Source organism: Indicator indicator, chromosome 3 (assembly GCF_027791375.1).
Source record: "Indicator indicator isolate 239-I01 chromosome 3, UM_Iind_1.1, whole genome shotgun sequence".
NCBI classification, from domain to species: Eukaryota; Metazoa; Chordata; class Aves; order Piciformes; family Indicatoridae; genus Indicator; species Indicator indicator.
Genome location: NC_072012.1, coordinates 20,358,826 through 20,381,682, shown reverse-complemented (window position 1 = coordinate 20,381,682; position 22,857 = coordinate 20,358,826). Strand labels below are relative to the sequence as shown.

General features: G+C 37.9%; 1 protein-coding gene across 3 annotated transcripts in view; it reads right to left on the bottom strand.

The window, feature by feature from the left end:
• CACNA2D1 (calcium voltage-gated channel auxiliary subunit alpha2delta 1) overlaps nt 1-21,268 on the bottom strand; it is a 354,317-nt gene extending 333,049 nt beyond the window's left edge. For all 3 annotated transcript variants that reach the window (XM_054399510.1, XM_054399509.1, XM_054399508.1), the window contains exon 1: nt 21,174-21,268. In XM_054399510.1, the coding sequence (XP_054255485.1) occupies nt 21,174-21,268 (95 nt within the window). The remainder of the gene's footprint in view (nt 1-21,173) is intronic.
• Nucleotides 21,269-22,857: the final 1,589 nt, after the last annotated feature.

Genomic DNA, 22,857 nt, shown 5'->3' with positions numbered 1-22,857 from the left:
AATACTTTCTATTCCCCACAAGGTCTGAAATTGCTTCAATGCAAATTCTAGTAATATAAGTACTACTAAATGAGAGTAAAAAAAACCTTTTAAAACCTATACAGCCTTCTGAAAAGCAAATACTTGGTTTGCTTAAGGGACTACCTTACAGCTTGAGAGGATAATTCTTGTGTATCACATACGATACAGGATCTCCGTTATTTATATAACTAGCTCTTAGTCATAAAACTGTTTTGAAAACAGTGAAGGGCTCCTTCTCTCTGTGGGAAAATTATAACTGACTGTGCTTTTTTTTTTTTTTCCTCCAGATTTATACTTCCTATCTATAACTCTGGTACCTGAAAGCATACAAGGTTTGTGCATCGTCCAATCTGACTGCTTTTGCCAGGCTCTAGTGACGAGCACAGAGAGGAGAGAGGAAACCTACTTCAACCATGTAATCTGTGCATACTTCAGAAACTACTTCATCATAAAAAAATACGAGCTCTCCTTAAGGAGTTCCTCCTCTCTTTATTGGGACAAGCATATATTTGTATGACTAGCAATTCTGCAAACACCTCCTATCTAAAGCCATAGATTCGCAGTGATTCTTTTTGTTCTGCATATTTGCACTTCAAGCAGGGTATTACCAAGCATGCAATATGACCAGTGGGTCTATTTTTGCTAACTGTATTAGTCACTCTGCCACAAAGTACCCTTAGATGCTCTTGGTAACCTTCTTAAAGCCTTAATCCAGTTATAGGCAGTATATCTTATCCCCAACTTCATCCCAGTAAATAGACAGATAGATGGATAGAAAAATCAAAAGATCAACAGATAGGGAGGCAGATAGAAAAGGTTTTAATTAGGAAGGTAGTGTCCCAACTCTCACAATATAAATGCTTTTGGTTGTTTGTTTTTAATTATTTTTTGATTGGAGCAGTTTTAGTATGAATTGTCCTGAAGAAACATTGGGGTTTTGCTTCATATAACTTTATGATGTAAAATACATTAAAGGAAATATTTTCAGGTAATACCAATATGGACCTAATTTAATGCCTGTTGAGGTTGATGGGAAAATCACGTGAGTCAATTTTTTATTCTGTTTAGAAAAACGTACCTAGACTATGACAGCATAAAGCTGAAAGCAGAGAACACCAATTCTGTCCTGATTTAAGAGTATAGAAGAACCCTGTAGACGTACAGCCACAATATCACTACTGTATGAGAGCAGACTACTACCTCCTCCATCTAATAAATATCAGACTGGTAAAATAAATTCAGCATAAAAGTTCTTCAGATTGTATTCAGCAAATGGGAAGCCAAAGGCAGACAGAATCTAGTCAGGTCTCCAGCCAACTAGAAAAAATAAAGTGTTACAGTGAAAAATAAATTTGGAGGCCTGAACAGAGAATAAACTTCCAATTATTACATGCACAAGCATTTTTGAACAAGCTGTTTTGCCATCCAACCTGGTGGCTCATACCTCAGCAGATTTATTTTTACCTACCATAGTCACTACTGGTTGCAGCTAAAGCTGTGCTCAGGTAGCTGCATTATCAGCTTATGGCAATTCTGGTTTGCTCCTTTGATAAGTGGCAGTCAGATCACAAGTTCACACTGAAGAGTATACCATTTCCTTTGTCTCCATATACTGAAGATCACAACCAAAACTATAAGGCTTCATCAGGTTCAAGTTCTGATCTGTGAAATGTAAAGGAACTTCTTGAGCTATATTAGAAGGGATGTGGTTAGTAGGTCATGAGAGGTACTCCTCCCCCTCTACTCTGCCCTGGTGAAGCTGCATCTGGAATATTGTGTCCAGTTATGGGCCCCTCAGTTCAAGAAGGGCCTCAGGGAACTGCTTGAAAGAGTCCAGCACAGAGCCATAAAGATGTTGAAAGCAGTGAAACATCTCCTTTATGAGGAAAGGCTGAGAGAGATGGGTTTCTTTAGCTTGGAGAAGAGGAGACTGATGGGTGAATTCATTCATGTTTATAAAGATGTGAAGGGCAGTGTCGGGAGAACGGATCCAGACTCTTCTCAGTAATGTACAATGATAGGACAAGGGGCAACGGATGCGAGCTGGAGCAGAGGAGGTTCCACGTGAATATAAGGACAAACATTTTCACTGTAAGGGTGTCAGAACACTGGAACAGGATGCACAGAGAGGTTGTGGAGTCTCCTTCTTTGGAAACATTCAAAACCCACCTGGATGCATTCCTGTGTGACCTGCTCCGGGAGGTCTTGCTCTGGCAGGGGGTTGGACTTGATTTTTCAAGGTCCCTTCCAACCCCTAACATTTTGTGATTCTGTGATTCCACTCAGAAGGTACACTAGATGCAGTCTGGATTTTGAGACTATCACTATCAAGAAAGTTCTACCCATCCCAGTATCTCTTGTCTCAAATCTGAGAAAGCCTTCTTTTCTTGGAAATGTCTTCTACCTTAAATCAATTCTCCTTTATTTGGGACCTTATTTCATCTAGGAGCCCTCTTACTTCTTTCTGGGGGCTTGCGTTACTCTCCATCAACCACCAAAGCCAACTCCTAGACCTGGTAGAAGCTTGCAACAAATTATCCCAGTTTATAAAACAGTGAAAAAAAGAAATAGAGGAACAGGTTGTTTCTCATGGCTGACTATAGGGAGAACACTTTACCAAAAATAAAACCTTATATAAGCATAACAAGCTCATTCCATACTTTGATACAGAATTTTTCACAACCAGATAAACCACATGTAAGCACTACAACCATCCTGAAAAAAAGTACTCTTGACTTTCTAAGCTACCTAAAGGCATGGACTCCACTTGTGTTCCTCTGTTTAACACATTGTTTAATACCCTAGAAATGCATGACAATCATCAAACATAAAAAACAAAGCAAATCACTAACAAAAAAAGGTTTTTCATCACATGCAACTCGCTTGTCACAACTATATATTGAATTTTAGGACCTCATTCTCTTCTTTGTAGACTGTGAAAAAAAAATCTATGAATACTACTGGAAACTGGTGACACAAGAGAGAAAGAATTTGAGATGCCTGCCTACAGACTAACACAAAATGTGTAAATTGCCTCTAATACAGTGACACAGCTTTTTTTTTTTTTAAGAAAATAAAATAAAAATAAAAAATCCCCCACAATCTTGTAAGGACTGTTTGCAATGGTAAAAAATTGACGTATTCAATTTGGCCAACTAATTTTAAGTAATTGGTACTGTACTGACCTCAAAAAGAACATAAATAAATGTACATTATGAAAAATATTACTCTGGGTTAAAAATATTTCTATTGAGGACTATAAACACTCAGTACCAGGACTAATGCATTTCTCACCAAGTGCCTAATTTCTGTGTATAGCAAAGTCAAATCCAGCTACTCAGTACACTTACAGTTAAGTCTCTTCTGCTGAGGAAAAAATCATAGGAAAGGTTTGAAAGTGTGTTCCTTCATCTAAAAACTGGAGATTGTCTTTATACCTACTGTCAGTGTTTTTCCCTAACAAGATATGACACCATTACCTAAGCTGCTGAAGTCTGGGAGATCTTTAAAAAACATTTTTCTCTGTTTTCCATCACAAGAGCCATTCCTGACAACTACCACTTCTGAGACACGCATGCTTGTGGTATTCTTCATGCTCTAGGATATCTTGGTTTATTAATAACTTTAAAGAAAGCTTGTAATTGAATACATTAATAAACATTTGAAAGAAACACCACTCTGGAGCCTAGTTGGTTAAGAGAAATGCTAAATCAGTGCTTGCTGATTGTTGAAGCCAACTGACGGGTGGCTTCTATATTTAGGATCCTCCTTACACCTGTCAAGAGACAGAGACAGCCAGTGAAAAAGAGAGTATGTGCACTAGAGCAAGCAATCCAGAGAGTCATCTCTTGTAGCAGGGAGCTAAAAATAAAAGCAACAAAGAGCAATAAAGAAAACAGAGCAAAATCTTATTATTTATATTACCCAGCTGTTCTGTGACATGCTGTCACCAAGCGCTTCGAACAAGGTATGGACCTCATTAGTTATCAGTGACTTCAGCTTCCCACAGGAGGCCACAGCAATACTCAGAGCTGGATGCAGTCCAACTGTGTCAAACCTATGCTCCTCAGGTGGATCCCTTTCTCTGTCACTCCACAGCTGAAAGCACGAGGTCTTTATGGCAGCACTTTCAATCCAAAGCGAACTCCAGTGAATACTCCTCCCCATGGTTAGAAATGTCACTGGAAATGGGCTTTAGCTTTGATTGGCACCTGTCTGAATCCAGGCTGCTCTCTGCTAATCTGACAGCTCTTCTTTCTATACTGGTGATTTGTAGATGCATACATAAACATAATAAACCAAAAATCATGTAGATTGCTTTAAATAATACTGTGCAACACATTAATAAAACAATGCTGTTGTAAAGGCTTCAAATACACCTTTTTGTCTTAAATAGAATAACAGAGGAGTATCACATTTCAAGTGGAAAGGCACACAGCTGTAACAGGAGCTTGCTATCCACACATGGATGCTGTCTTCCTTCCACCTTAAGTGTACCACTCCTTTACAAATTTTGATCTCCCAGTAAGCAGAAATATTTGAGTTTCTACAGATTAGGGATAAATAAATAACACTGCTGGCAAAAATAGGAAAAAACATGCTATCTGAATTTGTACACACACCCGTTTTTAAACGCTACATTGCCATTCCTAAACAAAGAAACTGAATTTCATTCTACCTTCCCTGACTCATATAATAATAAACCAAGTTATTTTAAACAATATCTGATTCACCATCAGATTCCCTGCATACTTTTATGGAAAAGAAAACCAAACGGCCTTAATTTATTCTCTAGTGTTCAATAAATTGTATTACTGGTTAAGATTAATTTAAGTTTGTGTTTTCAGAAAGCAAACAAAAAAGCCCTTTTCCCCCCATCAATAACAGATGAAATGCATATTTATTTGTTGAAATGTGCACATCTGGGTGAGACAAAATGCTCAATCATCATGAAAGATGTTAAATACTTACAAATGTAGATGTCTCAGCTTGGACACACAGCATAGACAGCAACTGTATCTTCTCAGAACTGACCGTAATTATTTGCCTTCTAATTTTAACCACCAGTAGGTAGTTACACTCATTACATCTGTGGAGTGCACAGAACTAATGGTTCGGTACATAATTATACAGAGGCAAGATCAAATGAATATAAAAACACATAGAAGGTAATGAACATACATTGAGCTCAATAGAGAACTAAAGTCATGTGGATGAAATTTGTGTGTGATCAACACAACCACACACTCGATGCATGTATGTTAAAATAGTAGAAATAACTTCAACCTGTACAGGGCAAAATTACAGATTTATTGACATCAACATGAATTTTGTATTCTATGTCCATCCATTTCCCCCATAGTTTACAAAAGAGAGGATTATGTGATTCAATACTTGCTGGAAATCAGATCCAAAGCAAGTTGTTATGCCTGGATGGGTGCAGAATGGTAATGACATGTATAGTGAAGACCAACTAACTAAGACAAGTTGACCATGTAATATGCCTAAGGTCACACAGCAGTTTATAAAAGGATTTTTAAAATTTAAGTTTGAAAAATAGGCTACATTTATTTAACAGCTTATAGTGTTTTTTTTTTATATCATGTAGATTAATAAATATTCAATCATGTTACAGAATATCTCACTAGTTATTATCACCTATAATAATGGGAAAATATAATGTTGCTGCATAGTATCAGTAATAATGCCAGCATACAGAAAGAAGGCAAAGCATCTATCAACAGTTAAAATACGTGGCACACCACTCACATCAAAACCAGAGCAACCCCTGTGCACTCACACAAAGGATACCAGGCTGAACAGTTCAAAATTCACTAAAGCTGAGAGATGAGACATTGAAATCTCTTCAACAGGCTCTTCTGGCTGAAGACATAATGGGACCATATTAGATGTATTGTAATAAATTAATGCATCTAGCTCCTATAACTAGCTGTGCCCATGTGCTACAAATATTTGCTCATATTCACAGCACAACTGGATGGTCTAGAAATACTCACACAGAATCATAGAACCGATAAGGCTTGAAAAGACCTTTAAGATCATTGAGTTCAACCACCACCCAACTACCATGACCACTAAACTAGATCCTAAAGCACTACATTTGCATGCTTCTTGAACACCACCAGGGATGGCAACTCCAACCACCGTGCACAACATCTGCAGGGGAATAATAAGAGACATCTGCAAAGTTTCATGAAGTCTTAAAGGGTGACAACATATATTTACGACAGACTATGAGCCTTGTACCATGTATTGGGTAAACTACTGTTCTGTCCTATGTATGCCTAATGGTGTAACCAATGGCAGAGGTTACACGACTCCATTGGGTATTATACCATCTAACCATTTAACTACTTGCCATCATTGCATTGTCGTTGATTGGTAACAGTAATGAAAAAACTACAGAAAGTGATTTGGCTGTCTTGATTCATGTTAGAGGTGCACACATATTAGTAAACATAATACTACCCCTGTCATTATTTGTTCCTCTACAGGTAATATCAGAGAAAACCCTCAGGAGACATAATCTATATTGCTTAATCATTACTAGGGATGTTGTTTCCATGCCAAACTTTCTGTCTAAGGTTCTCTGTCTCATAAGTTTCTGTCACACAGAATCCATAATAATATTTGGATTATTTCTTTATTTGAACTTCCAAGTACTACGTTAGTAAGAACACAGACACATATATATGACACATGCACTGCTGCTATTTGAGGTCTGTATAGAGGAATACTCTGTCACCTGGTCTGAGATACTACATCGCTCATATATATTAAGTTGAATTGTACAGAATAAATTGAACCATACAATAATTAATAACCACAAATACATCAGAGATATAATAACTGATGCAACACATTACTTCCTGTATATAATTTCTATGACTTTTTGGAATGTTTTTTCCACCATACAAAAATCAGGGAAGACAGATCATTTCCATGCAGCTTTAGTTTTAGTACACTAAAGAAAAGTTCAAATTTTATTTCATTAAAAGATATGACCTAAGACAAAAGTGGACATTAATCATCACACAGAATTGTCAGGGTTGGAAGGCACCCAAAGGATCATCTAGTTCCAACCCCCCTGTCATGGGCAGGAACACTTTCCCCTAGATCACATTGCCCAGAACCACATCCAGCCTGGCCTTAAAAAATTCCACCACCTGCCTGGGCAACCTGTTCAAGTGTCTCACCACCTTTATGGTGAAGAACTTCCTAACATCTAATCTAAATCTCCCCTCCTCTATCTTGGACCCATTCCCCCTAGTGCTATCCCTACCTGACACCCTAAAAAGTCCCTCCCCGGCTTTCTTGTAGGCCCCCATCAGGAATTGGAAGGTCACAATAAGGTCTCCTCAGAGTCTTCTCTTCTCTAAACTGAACAACCCCAATTCTCTCAGCGTGTGCTCATAGAAGGGGAGCTCCAGCCCTCTGATCATCCTCATGGCCCTGCTCTGCACATGTTCCAGCACCTCCATGTCTTTCTTGTAATAGGGGCTCTAGAACTGGACACAGTACTCCAGGTGTGGTCTCACGAGAGCGGTGCAGAGGGGGAAATCACTTCGCTGGCCACACTTCTCTTGATGCAGCCCAGGATATGATTGCCTTTCTGGGCTGCAAATGTACATTGGAGGCTCATATTGAGCTTCTCACCTACCAGCCCCTCCAAGTTCTTTTTTCAGGGTTGCTCTCAAGCCAGTCACTTGTTGTTCGGAATTTTTCTTCCTCTTTCAATAATATAATAGTTGGGGAAAAAAATGGTTAAGCAATGGAAAAAGTACTGTCCAGCTCCCAAGTAATACAGGAGAGGTTTTTACTTTCAGATTTCTTTTCATTACAGATATAGATGCCTATCAGTCCAGAAGCACCATAAAAACTTTTAGAGAATGAATCCACAAGACACCTAATTGTATTACCAAGGCATTGTGTATACTTAATCCGAAATTTCCCTGCCTTAATTTGTAGATTAAAGTCTGCAGACCAGCTGATAGACTGAAATAACCTTTACCATAATTCTAGCAGAAGTTTATATTCAGACTCTTATTTTGTTCAAACAGCTAACAGCAAAAATCAGCATTCGCAGAGAATATTACATTTTGAAAGCCTTGTCCAAACAATTTTCTATGCCCTTTTGAAGAATTCACAGATGAACGAGAAAACTGGATAAGAACAGAAAAACAAAGCCTAGAACTCCCAGGGTTGTGGTTTTTTTTTGTTTGTTTGTTTGTTTGTTTTGGTTGGTTGGTTTGTTTATTTGTGTTTGTTTTTGTGGTTGGTTGCTTTTTTTACATAAATAGCTTGGAAAACTTAAACCAAAGCTAATTTACAACTTGGAAAACATGTCAGTTTCAAGATGCATAGAACAAGAGTTTCTTCTTAAAAAAGTAAGTGTAGCAATAACAAGGGATTAAATATGTATTGAGGCAGACAAAAAGTAGTGAATTATTTCACTTGAGAGAAAAATCAGGTGGCCATTATAGCGCTGGTTTTAGAGCTTCTGAGAATTTTTTTACTGTACCATTTCAGTTGCATTTCAGACTCCCAGAGAACACAAACAATGTAATATACCAATACTTCACTGCAAATAGGCCTTATTTTTTGCATTGATTTTGTTTAGATAGACATTGAGTGGTAAAAAGATTGTGTAATTGCTCTATTCGGAAAATAGCATTAGCGGCCAAGAAAACCTTCATTAGTTCATTATCCAATTTTCCCAGGTGAAAGAGATGCCGTATGGAGTGTGTGTGTCTCTGTCAAATCACATAGTGACAAACCACAAACTGCAATCTATCTAAATTACTGTCGAATTAGAACCTCCATTCCACAACAACAAACAAAACTGTGTGCCTCACACAGACTACATTTTCCTGTTATATATTTCTTTAAGGACATTGGACTAACACACATCTAGAATACTGCAAGTTAAAAAAAAAAAAAAGGTTTATTTATTTTATTTATTGCTTTGCAGATATTATAAAGATGTTTCTATGAGTAACAGAATCATAGAATTGTTTGAGTTGGAAGGGACTTCCTAAGGTTATCTAGTGACATCCTCCACTAGTTCAGGTTGCTCAGAGCCTTGTCAAGCCTCACCTTGAATATCTACAGGCATCTGGCCCAAATCACCTTCCTGGGCAACATGTTCCAGTGCCTTCATGGTAAAGAATTTGTTCCTAATATCCAATTTAAATCTCTTCTTCTCTAATCATAAACCATTGCCCCTCATCCCACCACTACAAGCCTTTGAAAACAGTCCCTCTGCAGCCTTATTTTAGGCCCCCTTCAGGTACCAGAAGGCTGCTATTAGGTCTGCTTGGAGCCTTCTCTTTTCCAGGCTGAACAACCCCAGCTCTCTCAGCTTGTCCTCATAGCAGAGGTGTTCCAGCCTCCTGATCATTCCTTTGGACCCACTCTGTGAGGTCCTCCTATGTTGAGGGCTCCAGAGCTGGACACAGTACTCCAGGTGATGTCTCACTAGAGCAAAGTGGCAGAATCACCTCTCTTGACCTGCTGGCCATACTGCTTTTGATGCATCCCAGGATGCCATCAGCCTTCTGGGCTGCAAGGACACACTGTTGGCTCATGTCGAGATTCTCATCCACCATCCTCTCTAGGTCCTTTTCTGCAGGGCCATCTCATTTTCATCACTCCCCACCCTGTATTGATATCTAGGATTGCCCCTAGGTTTTCAGTGCCAGAGACAATGTCCTTTGCAGCTTTACCAAAAGTATCTACAAAATCCATCTGTCATATTAGTCTTACATTGGAGTTGCATCATGAATAATTAGCTGTAGAAAAGAACTCTTATTAAGTCAAAAATTGAAAAGCTGTAAAGTCAAACAACCAAAATAAGAATTCATCTGCATTTTAATAAGTAAGCACATGTAAGCATAATTCTGCTTTTGTGTATATATTTCATATCCTCAACGAAATGTTTTTCCAGGAGAAAAAAATCAGTTTTGATTTCATAACTGAAGATGGAATTTTAATGAATATTCATAAGTAAAACAATTTAAGGCCATAAGGCAATTTCAGTATCTTGAATTCCTCAGTTTTCAAGAGTTTAGGGTTAGGTAGGTTAGTAGGTTAAATTACTTGGAACAGATTTTTTTTAAGAATGATCAGCACTTTATTCTATAAACAGATTATTCCCCCAGAGAGTAGCAGGACAATTGTACAGTAGAACACTACACACTAAAAATAATTAGACACGTGGAACAAAATATTTAATCTTTGATGTTTAATCTCTGTTTGCAAGGCTGAAATCATCACAACTGCATATTACTCCATGTTTATAGAAGCATGGATATCTACAAGAGTAACGGAGTATTTTCTGTGCAAAACTACCTTGAAGGCAATAAAAGTATTTTATTTCATGAATAAATAGAGTTATGAGAGGCAAAATCACTATCAGCAAAATATTCCTTATGGCCATTTCTGTCTTTCACTATCCATACAAGGAAACAATGAATACTTTTAATCCTGATGTTGCAGACTGGAAGATATGCTAGGAACATTTGTATAGCAGATGAGTAAAAATACTGGCCAAGTGCTGGCAAAGCAAAGCAGCTATCACATCAGAATTTCACCTCATGTCCCCATAAATGTCCCCTTTCAGAGTAAATTCAGCTTCACTGGCAAAAAAAACAATCAAGTTTGTCTGTCAATTTCTTGCTGGTTTTAAATATAATTACTTGAATAATCAAGATTTCATACCAGAAGATGAACAAATTATTTGGCTGTGCATAATCAGGGGTTAAAATACATTACTTCTGTCATTCCTACCATTACAAATTGCAGTGTTAAACTCTAGAATGAATTGCTTAAGGAGAAAAAAAATAAAAGAAACACAGAAAAACCCACAACAAAATAAACCTGAGAAAGCCATTTCCAGCTACAGTTATCCTGACCATTACTAGATGTTGAAGGATTTTGAAAAGGGAAGTATTTCCTCCTTACAACACCATACATATATAAAACTGTGTTTGTTCCTAATCTAGGGGAACATTTTTCAATGCCTTCTGGCACACTAAGAAGTTCTTTTTTACATGGACACTTGTTCAGTGGGGCACAGACAATGAAGTGGTGTCAGACCTTATCATTTAAAAGGAAGACAAATGACCGCATCTGATATCACGCATGGTTTCTTTGTGGTATCTTACTATTCCCCTCTGCATAGCCTAATAAAATCATGTATTACATTTTATTTTCTATAATTTTTACAATCAGACCTTGACAGTGATGACTCACTCTCTTGCAATGAAACCTGTGTGTGTTTAATCAGAAATTATTTTATGTGGATTCATCCTTGCACTCAGGATTTAAATGATACAGTACTGATACTCATTTTGCTGAAATTACCCTGGTGCAAAGAAGGATGAAATTGGGTACCTAATCATTTACAAAGACATTTACAGCATATCCCAAGACAAATTTCAAAGGCATAGCCTCAAACTACCACAATACTCTTAGTCATGGAACAAACCAATTAACCCTTCATGTATTTCTAATCGGTCAAAGGTGACTGTAAGGATCAGATTCTGCTTTCATTTACCACAAAGCTTTTCACCATGAATATAGTATATTGAAACCTCCTTCAGACATGTTGCTGCATATGCTAGTGATCTGCTCCTAGTTTATATATCTACTAAAATATATTCACAAGAGGTAAGAGTCTAACCCAAAAAGGTGCTAAAGGAAGAAACAACAAAATTGGTAAGAAATACAATACTGTTGTTACTGCTTGTGGCAAGCCAAAATAATTGCAATGAAATCTGCTACTCCTGCTTGAAATCTTAACAGCCTTGGTGATTAGCACATAATTAGTGATTGTTAATGATTTTAGGGATGTTACTAGACCATAAACAGAAATAAGTTGATGTTGGACCACCTGACTAGTACTAATTATATACCTTTATGACCATCTTTCTCACAGATGCAGGACACCTTGCAATATGCAACATTTAATCAAGTGAGATAACTGGGGTATCATTCCCATGGTAGAAATGTAGAAGGAATAAAAACAGAAGTAGCCAGTGCTGCAAAAGACGTGAGTAGCAGATCAGGTTCATGAACTCAAGTGTCATGAGCAGTTAGCTAGCATTTTACCCACCTATTGCCTCTGTTTTAATTACAAAGTAGAAATTTCATATTGCAGATTTAAGATAAACTGGGCATCTCCAGCTCCAAGTGACTTCAGCAGCACGAACGATTTGCAATGTGGCAAAGGAGTGCAGCTCACAGGCAGCGCTGGCATGAGTCAGATATGCTGGCTTCTTTTCATGATACTGTCTGCAGATTTTTGCTGACTCCCCTTAGTTTCTAAAAACGCTGTTAAGCTTATGTTTTACAATCTGTGTACATCCAAGAAGTACAGATCATGGGGATTAACTTCTTCTAACTCCCCAGATCTCAAGTTACCAAAAGAAGCAGCTCTATAATGGTACCTTTTCTATAAAGATTCTATTATAAAAACACCCTTTGAGAACCAGGCTAAACAGATGTATTACCCATCCAGGAAAAGTTTGGTCATGCAAGTTTCTGAGATACAGTAAGAGTATGGCAAACACACATCTTAATAAACAAGGTTTAACAGCTTAACAACACTTTTCAACTACTGAGGGATTTAGAGGCATTAGCTAACTAATTAATCTTGACAATCAACCCTTGCCTGACTAAATAGTAAGATACTGCAGTTTCCTACTTTTGTGAGAGAAATTAGTGTGTAAAACTAAGGTACAAAACTTAAGAAATAATGCAAGGCAGATAAAGGGAGGAAAATAATGGAGACATACAATGATAAAGAGCTCAGCCAAGATACATTATAGAAAACAAAATCAGAATATTTTGTATTAAAGTAAATAAAACAGCCTATTGCCTCTTTTTTTTTTTCTTTACTAAATTGGTGCCACTGAATTAATTTGAGAGAATAGTCTCAGATCAAGAAATACTCACTGCATTAGGAAACCATCCTAACAAAGGATAACTTTCCAAAGAAGGTGATGATGTAAGAAAGCTCATTGCTTCACTCAATTTCCATCTTCTCCCATCCCACATTCCTATATGTATATCTCTTCACTTTAACCTGTGTCTGATAAAAAAAAACTAATGGACTTGCTACACCTCTGTGTAAAAAGAATGAAATTACACAAGGTTACCATTAAATAGGGATTTTTGCAATATTTATTGTGAAGGTTCATTCAGCTGTTTAGAAAACAAATTATTTTCCCCACTAGTCTACATCAGAATATCATAAGGACTGTTGAACTCATCCCTCAACAATCTGACAAATCTAATGGGATACTTGATCTGTGTATGTGGCAGTAAAGATTTCACCTGGAAGAGTCAGAGAAGGAATAGTAAAAATCCTAGTTTTGTCAGACTTCTAGTCATCTCTTCTTCATTACTTTCTTCCTTCCTGTGGTACCAATAAATGTGATGCTTACAGCTCAGGCTGCAAAATGGTTCACTTGATATTCTTTGACAGAACAGCCCCCATGACTCAGTTTCCTCCTATGGAAAAGGTTTCAATTTCTAATCAAGAGTCAGCATAAGTCTGGTGTGTTCAATTACACAGTTGTGAAATGAAGAAAACTTTCGTTGTACTGGTTTGTTTAAGACTGCCCTAGGGCAAAAAGAAAAATGCAGCATTGTATTAAAAGCGACAACTCAGAAAAATGGCATCTCTTGATTTAGGCCTTAGTCCTGCCACCCTGACCCAGAGAACTTTCATAACTTTACACCTACTTGAAAAAAGATTTAGTCCATGCTTAGCCAAAAACAAACAAACAAACAAACAAACAATTAAAAAACGCAAACAAAAACAGTAGAGAGAGGCAGAGATCATGGGCATATTGGCAACATTTTAAGATTTTGGACTAATCTAGTGAGGAGCTGCATAGATGAAATAGAAGCACCTGAGTTATAAAATTGTTTGGAAGAACCAAGTCTAGATTTTCTCTTTTAAGTAAAACTTACCATAACTTACCATCTATCTGCTACAAAAATTAAACTATAGACTCAGCCACTCCTTTATGTTCTTATTTACTTCACTAATCAGGTCAAAAATAAACCAGAATTTATTATAATGGATAAATTTGAGAGTCTTTGCTTGTAGACTTCAATTGGAATTTCATGTGTATGAGGACAATGATTACTGTGCAAACAATTATTCTCAGCCCATATGATTCATACGTAAAATTACTCTCTTCTTTCTGCATTCCTGGCTGAACGTTCATGGTTCTGGACAAAAGGAAGAGATTTTAAAAATGAAGAATGCTTAAATCACTATGTAGAAAATCTGTTACAAAGTCAGATTATAGCTCTTGTCCTGACCAACTCTCAAATGAGATGGAGAATGTATTTTTAAAAGTGGGTGAAAAAATAAAACACTTTCTACAATGGTAAGCAATATTCTAACTTCACATTCATAGTCTATGGGTATTTCAGGCCTGCCTCAGAAATAAAAAAGAAAAAAAAAAGTCTGATTTTGAATTACTGTAATTAACTGGAAAAGCTTGCTGATTTGTTGATGCTAAATAATGTCAATCTTTTTCATAAACTTGTTAGAATCTTTGCAAATAATTAGCTAAAATTATACAAGGAAGAGAAATTCAGCTCTTGATCATTGTTTTGTTGTTGGCATACAGAGAAAGGTGGTGTAAGGAAGGACATGGACAAAAAACATCAGTCCTTTCCCTAATATCATTAGTGTAGCATTACCAAATGGTGAGCCATGTTCTTGTCACAGTGTGCTTGTGAAAAATTTGAGTCTGGGAGGAAGGAAGACAGAGTTTGCTCAGAAGCAGAGTAGGTCAAAGAATAGTTTGGAAAGCACTTGAGAAGGAAAAGACAAATTCATCTTGGGCTGAATAGCTGCAGGTACATGCCACTAATTTTCAGCTATTTTGAAAAATCTTCACTCTTACAATGATTTTTTTTTTTTTCCTGAGACTGTCAAAGGGACTTTTTAATTTCATGGCATAAGCAGCATAGTACGGTCCTACATTGAGAAGATCCAACCCCATGAACAACACTGAAGTATAAATGCAATTCAGAGGGATATCACCATCAGTGTTACTATTTGCACCTTAAATGTGAGCCACTCCTGCATCACTACTGTATGCGCTACATAGTACTGTTTGACATGAAAATCATACTCTCTGCGAGCAATACTGATTTCACTTCTCTTTTACTATTGGAAACCAGAAGGGAAGAAAAAATCACAACACTCCTTAATAGCAATGTCCATTCTGCTATAACAAACTATGACAGAATCAGACTCTTGGTCTGATCCTACAGAGCAGAGCATTGCCCAATAGAAGGTAAGTGGGATCAAGCTATTTAATAGATACAAGAGAAATAACTCTGAGCTGTAATCTCAATCACTTAAGTATTTGTTGATACCTGTTTTGCAGCAGCTGTAGGTGGAATAAAAAGTTGATGCTAGAATGGGCTAAGAGAGATCTAAGATACAATGCACAGGCACCGCACAGGGGTAGGGGCAGATATGCAGTTTTTCTTTTGCATTTCTTAAGTTCTATGAATTATCGAGGTGTTAGGTATGTTTCACCAGGACACAGAGAACACTGAGCTGTCATTCCTTCCACCAAGAAGTTTGATTCAGCATTTGTAAGAGACATAAAGCATGGCATCTGGCTTTACCATATTATAATTATGATCCAGCAATTTTATTCTAGTGTTGTGTTCTGGTAAATCTTTTCTTTTATTAAAGTAAGTATCTTAGCAAGGCACTAGAAAACAACACTGTTTGCAGTCCATATACCAGCTTTTGCCACCAAAGTCTTTATAAGCACTCTAAGCACAACATGAGTTCCAAGCATAGAGGGATCAAGAGCTCATGTATAGCTGCAAAGAAGCACAAAACAGTCTGGGGTCCAATTCTGCTTCTATTGTGGTCAACGGCATAGAGAATGAGTCATTTTTCTCTTTAACTACTAAAATGCTCCTGAAGTGCAACTGCTGTCTCATGGAGGTTTAAATCAAACATAGGTCTACAAGATAATACTACCTTGGGTAAGAATTCTTGCAGAAGGGAATAAAGAATAAAGGCATAAGCGTGTCAGATCACAGTTAATCAGTGGGCATCTATAATCTGGCTTGTTTCCTTGTCACAAAAGATTAAAGTAATAATGATTTGACCATGCTTCCATCAATTTAAAATGCTCTGCTAGACAAATATTTTTAAGATCTGTACAACAGGCTTTCTATTTAACAATGAATACATTTCAGACTAATGGGCTGCCAAGCTCCATCTCTCTTTCTAGCAGCTGAATTCTTGGATAAAATCATTTTGCAGGATATGAGCAATGCAGTTCTGAAAATAGCATCACTGCAAAATGAAAGATGGCAAGAATCTCTACAATGCTGATTTATTTCAATGAAATTTTGTCTTAGGATGAGTATCTGGATGTTTTCAGATGAATTTTCATAATAAAACATATATCTATGATTTTCTTTTAATTTTGAGGTCTCAGCATAAACATCTAATAGAGAAACAAACAAACAAAAAAAATTTACATCATAAAATATTTAGAAGAGAAAAATGCTTTGTGTATCCAAACAATTTGCATTTATCAGAGCCGCATGTACAGGGACAATCATAAAAAGAAACCAGCACTAATCAACAAGCTGTTTCACACTTATCTTTAAGGACAGAAAAAGACTTTTTAAAATGTCTTTCGGTTTATACATCTTGAGTAATGCTCAGCATTGAGACATGTGCTGCTGAGAAAACACTAAGAGGTGATACTGCACTTCCCTGATTGTTAGTAGCTTACATATTTTGGCTTTCTTTCAAATTCACTGATACAAAGATGCACTTCAGCAGGATATTTTTTTTCCCTAATAATGAACATTTCAAAATAAATTGGAAAACACAATTTTCAGATGAGAAGGAGACTGATATTAAGGAATCCATTAATGTAGTTGTCTTTTCTAATTAACATTAGCAATAAAATTGGCATTCCTCTATCACAGATTGTATGGTAAAAATTAGAGAGGTGTCAAAATCCCTCACTCTGACAGTAGAAACAGATGAAAAGAACACATCATAAATATCTTTTATATGCATTCTGCCACTGATTTTATATAGCAAGCAATGATGAGTACCAAGCCTAGATACATTCTCTGCAAGACCTACACTTGTTAGATCCATGTGCAGGAACCAAAAATACAAATGTCCCAGTTGTGCAAGCCTAAATTCATATGACTCATACAGACTTAGAGTTGTCCTAATGACACTGAAACAGTAAGGATGAATCATTCAAATAAAAAATAGGAATACACAACTTCTTTTCTATATATCTCCTGTCAGTATGCATATATACCTGTTTGTTCATATGTATATTATTTTTATCCTCTGTATATTATTTTTGCACTCAGACATATTTATGTAAGTATCAGATCTGTCATGAATATAACACCAAATTTAATCTCTACATACAGAACAGGTGACTGAGAAGGAATAAAAGGATGAGATAAAGGAAAGAGAGAAAGTGAGTGGGGGAGGAAAAATAGAGTAAATACAATAAACCCAGACATTAAGCTGTATGCAGAACAATATAATTATAGAAAGAGTACCTTTATGTTGAAAGGTTTTATCTGTACATTTATCAACATTTAGATATCTGTTTTGTTGATTTTTTTTCTTTTTTAATGTGTATAAACAGGTTTATCTTCAGAAAGCAGTAGGTATATCTTCATGTTATACCTTACTCTCACTAAAAATATGAACACTGCTATATTTAAGAATTACAACATTTTTAAACTCACAACTATGTTTTCATGCAGTATAAGAACAGAGAGTTCTATGATACCTTTATCAGAAAAAGTACAAGTTATGTTTACTTAATAGTATTTATTTTCTTAAGTCTGTATAGATGCAGATAATAAATAAATATATATGGCTACAATGAAAGAAGTGGGTTGAGTACTGTGCTAGCAGTAGTGTGGTAATAGTGACAGGAGTATAATATACAACAATACTGTCATATATGTGCAGAATACCTGCTGTGCTGCATGTATAATTGAAGTATTTGGAGTTGCTGTCAAAAGTAAGAGCACGATAAACAGTACCAACATAAAACAGATCCTTAATAGATCATACAATGAAAATTATACCTTTTAATTGAATCTAATATATATCAATCAGGAACTCAGCCTTATTAGCTAAAGATCAAGAAAAATTACCACTGTACTTAAATAGTTCATAAAAGTCTTCAGTATTTGCAGAGAAATATTCCAACACAGCAACAAACGTGATTGCACCACCTATTTAGATTCTCAATGATAAATTAAGTCATCAGTTTCATACAGCACAATCTTTCACCTCAAATTCTCCATACATTGCTTGATAAATATGTCAGAGCCTTCTTCCCTTGCCAGAGAAATAGAATTAGTCAAACGATTGAGATTCGATCAAATAGGCATTGCTTAAACCTTCAGTATTTTTTGCTAAAAATGTTTCCTACTTGTATGACTACTGTATTGGTGATAAGGACTTCTGAATGTTTTAGTAAAAGCACATGTAAAAATGTTTTCTGATGCAGAATAAACAAATGATTGAAGGAAAAATGACTGTACAATAATGAGCTGTTGATGAAATAATGCACTATAGAGCCTTGAATATGCACATTTTTCATACAAAAGCTGAGCAATTATCCTTCCTCAGACTAACTTTTTAATACAAAAAGACTGAAAATAATAGGGAGAAGGCAGGTAGTTAAAAACATAAAATCAGCGAATCTTCAGTTCTTCAATTATTAATAACCTTTCCTTCCTTTCTTCTTCTCTTCTGTTTTTTCCCCTATTTTTAATAATCTGAAGATATAAAATCTTTCACATTAAGGGCATTTACACCACTTCTCTTTGTTCTTCCCCATTTGTAAGCTATAGTAGGAAACAAAACACCACTGTCAAGTCTTAAAAAATAATCCAAAATTTGTTTTCTCTTTCACCTGTTACATCATTACTTTTTTTTGCAAAGCAGCTCTGCCTGCATCAACCTGTTGTGCTGTTATCTAAATGAACTGAGCCTTATTTGCACTTTGGTTTAATTTCAAAGGGAAAATATTACTATGAAAGATTGACAGGTGCTATAGATTGTTTCTACTATATTTCAGAGGAATAATAATGAGTAAAAAGAGAGAAAACACACTGTGTAGAACATGGAAATGCTGTTGGCTAACATATTCTGAATTGCTTAATCTTGTATATAGTTATAAATAAAGCTATAATTAACATTATAATATATATAACATGTTTTGCTGTTGTCAATTTCTATTCTTATGACTGGCAGTAAAGGTAAACTCCAAAGAGAACTAGCAAAACAGTTTTAAGGCAATATCACCTAATGTTACATGAAAGTGATCTAGACTTCTATTTGAAAAGACACAATATCCTTCTTATACAGTACTCTTAATTTCACTAGGTTCCATATTACTCTAGAAAAATCTGTATAGAAGATAATCTGCCAATAGTTGTGTGTGATAACCTTATCAACTCAATTAGAAACAGTTAATATGGCAGCTCAAAACCAAGGAAAGAACTAACTTTAAATGCCCTGGGTTTGTATTTTGTCACTCCTACTTCTATATGGCACATATTTATAAACTGCAACAGGAGAATATTTTAAAAGATAATTTTCCTTTCGATGAAAGTCTATATTTACACTTATCTTTGTATTCCTTTCTTATATTTAACAGTGCAAGCATCCTTTCGGGTCTCTCATAATGGAACCGATACTTGGAACTCAATCCGATTATAACAACCTAGCAGCAGTACTAATTGGGGAAAATGCACTGATGGTAATTGCTGCAAACTCATCCTTCTGTGCAGGATGAACCAGGCAATAAATTCTACACCGCCTTAAACAATAGGGAAGACTACCATTAGCACTGTTTTTCTTATGTAAAATGCATTAAAGTGAGTCATCCACTTAAAAGTTACTTAGTGGTGGCTTTAACCCAGATTCAGGGACTAAAGTGCTTTACCAAAAAAAAAAAAAAAGTATATATATATGTATAAAACAAGTAAAAACAGTAAGATGAGTAAGAGAAAGAAAAAGGAAGAAAACACGGTCATTAGTCCGTGGTGTTTTGTTGTAAGGTTGTTTGGTTTAGTGTTTTTTTTTAATTTTTTTTCCATCTGTAGGCGAATCTCTAATGTGGTATTTTAGGCTATTTTTCCCTTTATTTCATTGCATGCTTTCATTATGTGATCTCTGCACTGTACTTGCAACACTTTCATGCTAACAAGTATGCAGTGCTTTAAAGATTTCTACCTTACGGCCACGCAAAACATAAAGCTCCTTGCACCGAGAGCCTCCACCATCTCTCCTAAAGGCGCTTTTTGAGAAGTAACGAATTGTAAGGCCAACGCTGAGGAAAACAGTTCGTTAGTTGTGTTGCTTTAAGCATGCTACAAGCCCTCTGGGGTGGCACAACGCGTGCGCACACACAGCACCCCACCAACATCCACGGGCAGAAAACAAACCCTGCAACTGTCAAAATATTCATGGTGAGCACTGGAACACAGCCAGGTAGGAGTGAGCTGAAGCATAGGCTCCAAACTCAAAGCAATGCTCGCCTGTCTGTTTACCACACCTGCCGCAGAAAGGCAAAAACATCTGCCTTTCCCTTGAATTTTCATAAAATTGCTAAGTTTTTTGTTTGTTTGTTTGTTTTAAACAGCGTTAAAATTCCAGCCAGGCTGAAATAACCTCTGTGGGAGGAGGGGGCGGGCTCTGTGTAACTCGAAACTTTCCTGTGCGCACGGCTGAAGTGCCAGGGGTATATTTAGAGCTGGGATCTGCTCTGGAGCGGAGCTCTGAGGTAAAACCTTTACCTCAAAAGTACCTCTCTTTGCCTGCTGTGACCGGGGCACGCTCCCCTCCTCCCAGTCACCGCCCCGGAGAGGGCCTCTGCTACCGTCACTCTCTCCCAAGCATAAGCAGACGAAATTCTGCAATTTTACCCCACCGCCACTTTCCGCCGGGACTTTATTTCCCTTTGTATTTTGGTCGGCATCGCTCTCACAGAGGTGCGGCCGTGTCCTGGTTCTGCCCCCCGCCCCGGATCCCTGGATCCCCGGACCCAACGGGCACTTACGTGGTGGCAGAAGGGAAAGGTCCCTCGGAGGAGTGGTTCATCACCAGGGACTGGAAAAGTGTCAGGCTAAAGACTAGCAGCCAGCCAGCAGCCATCTTCCTGATCGACGATCGATCCCCTTCCCCAAGTCGGCGAGACGGCAATAATAATAAATTCAATTATTGTGTGTGTGGTGGTCGGGGGGGGGGGGGGGGGCTCTTGTTTTTTAAAGCCTCCTTCGCTCCCCCCAACCCGCCCCCTCGCAGGAGGCGCAGCCCAGAGATGTGCGGAGAAGAGGGAGCGCGGCCGAGGGTGGGAAGGAGGAGGAGAAACGATGGAGATCTGTGGGTGGAGAGGGGGGAAGAAGAGAAATAGACAGAAAGAGAGATAGTCTACTCTCTGCTACTCAGCGGCAGCTCCAGCTTCATCTGATCCGCCGCCATCAGGGCTACTTTTGTAACAGATCTCCGCTCACTCTGTGTGTGTCCTTCCCTGATTTATTCCTCTGATTGCAGAACAGAAAAAGGAGGAGGAGAGAGGCAGGCGGGGTGGGGACTCCTGAAGGGAGAGGAGAAAAGAAAGCGAGAGAGTTGGAGACGGCAAGATCGCTGCCGACTTCTGCCTTCCCTGCCGGCAGCGGAGGAAAGTCGGGGCGGGGAGCGGGGGTGGGCGCCGGGCCCTGTGGCGGCCGCGCTCCTTACAAGGCAGCCGCGGAACTCCTCGGGCCGGGCCACCCCCGGCGCCGCGGGAGCCCCGCACCGCCCGGCGTGGGGCTGCGTGCCGCACCTCCCGCCCAGCCGCACCGACGCTATTTTTAAAACCTCTTCGTGCCGTATTTTAAGTCCTCCCCTCCTCCATTTAAGCAGCAGCCGCTCTTAGCCCGTGTGCCACCAATCGGGGCTGCATTTATATATGTATTTCGCTGCGTGCACATACAGGTCGCTTTTTTCGCTTCTGGCCGTAGAAGCGCACCTCAGCGCGGGGGGCTGCCCGGCGGAGAAGCGCGGCCGCCCCCGTCCTTCGCAGGGTCCCGTCCCCGGCGGGTCCTCGAAGCACCTCTGGGAAGCTAGCTCCTGGGAGCACGGCTGTGAGTCCTCAGGCTGCATCCCCGCTCCAACCGGACCTCTAATCTAGATATTAACATCCGATTTCTTTGAAAATTCAGAGGACAGGTTCCCTCTCCCCTGTTTTATTTTACCGATATTCACGTATACCAGTCTCTGTGGCAACTATATGTTCTCCATACGAATGGAGAAAGTAATCCAGGGAAATATTTCTTAGCTTTTTTACCAAAGCAGTTGAAAGTTCAGTGAGTTTTTATTTTCAGTCTCTGGAGTGTTATTTTTGTTTGTTTGCTTTTATTATTTTTAAATGTCAATGTAATTTTATTAGAGATACTGTTATATATTTAATTACCCCGACAGGTGAAAATGACAGAGCAGCCCCCATGTTCATGTTGTTTTCACATCCTTTGTATTTAAGGGTTGTATCATCTTAGATGTATAAATTCATCACAATTTCTATAAACTAGAAAAGTGTTCCTCTCTATTTTAAAGATGGCAAAAGGACCAAAGCTGAGATACACAAAAGAAGAATTGAGTGTTCACATTGTCCAGGCTCCAAGTAATATTTCAGTTGCAATCTGTAAAGCATTCAGTCACTCATCTACATTGTTTCTGGATTGGAGCTGGCACGTTAGAGCTGG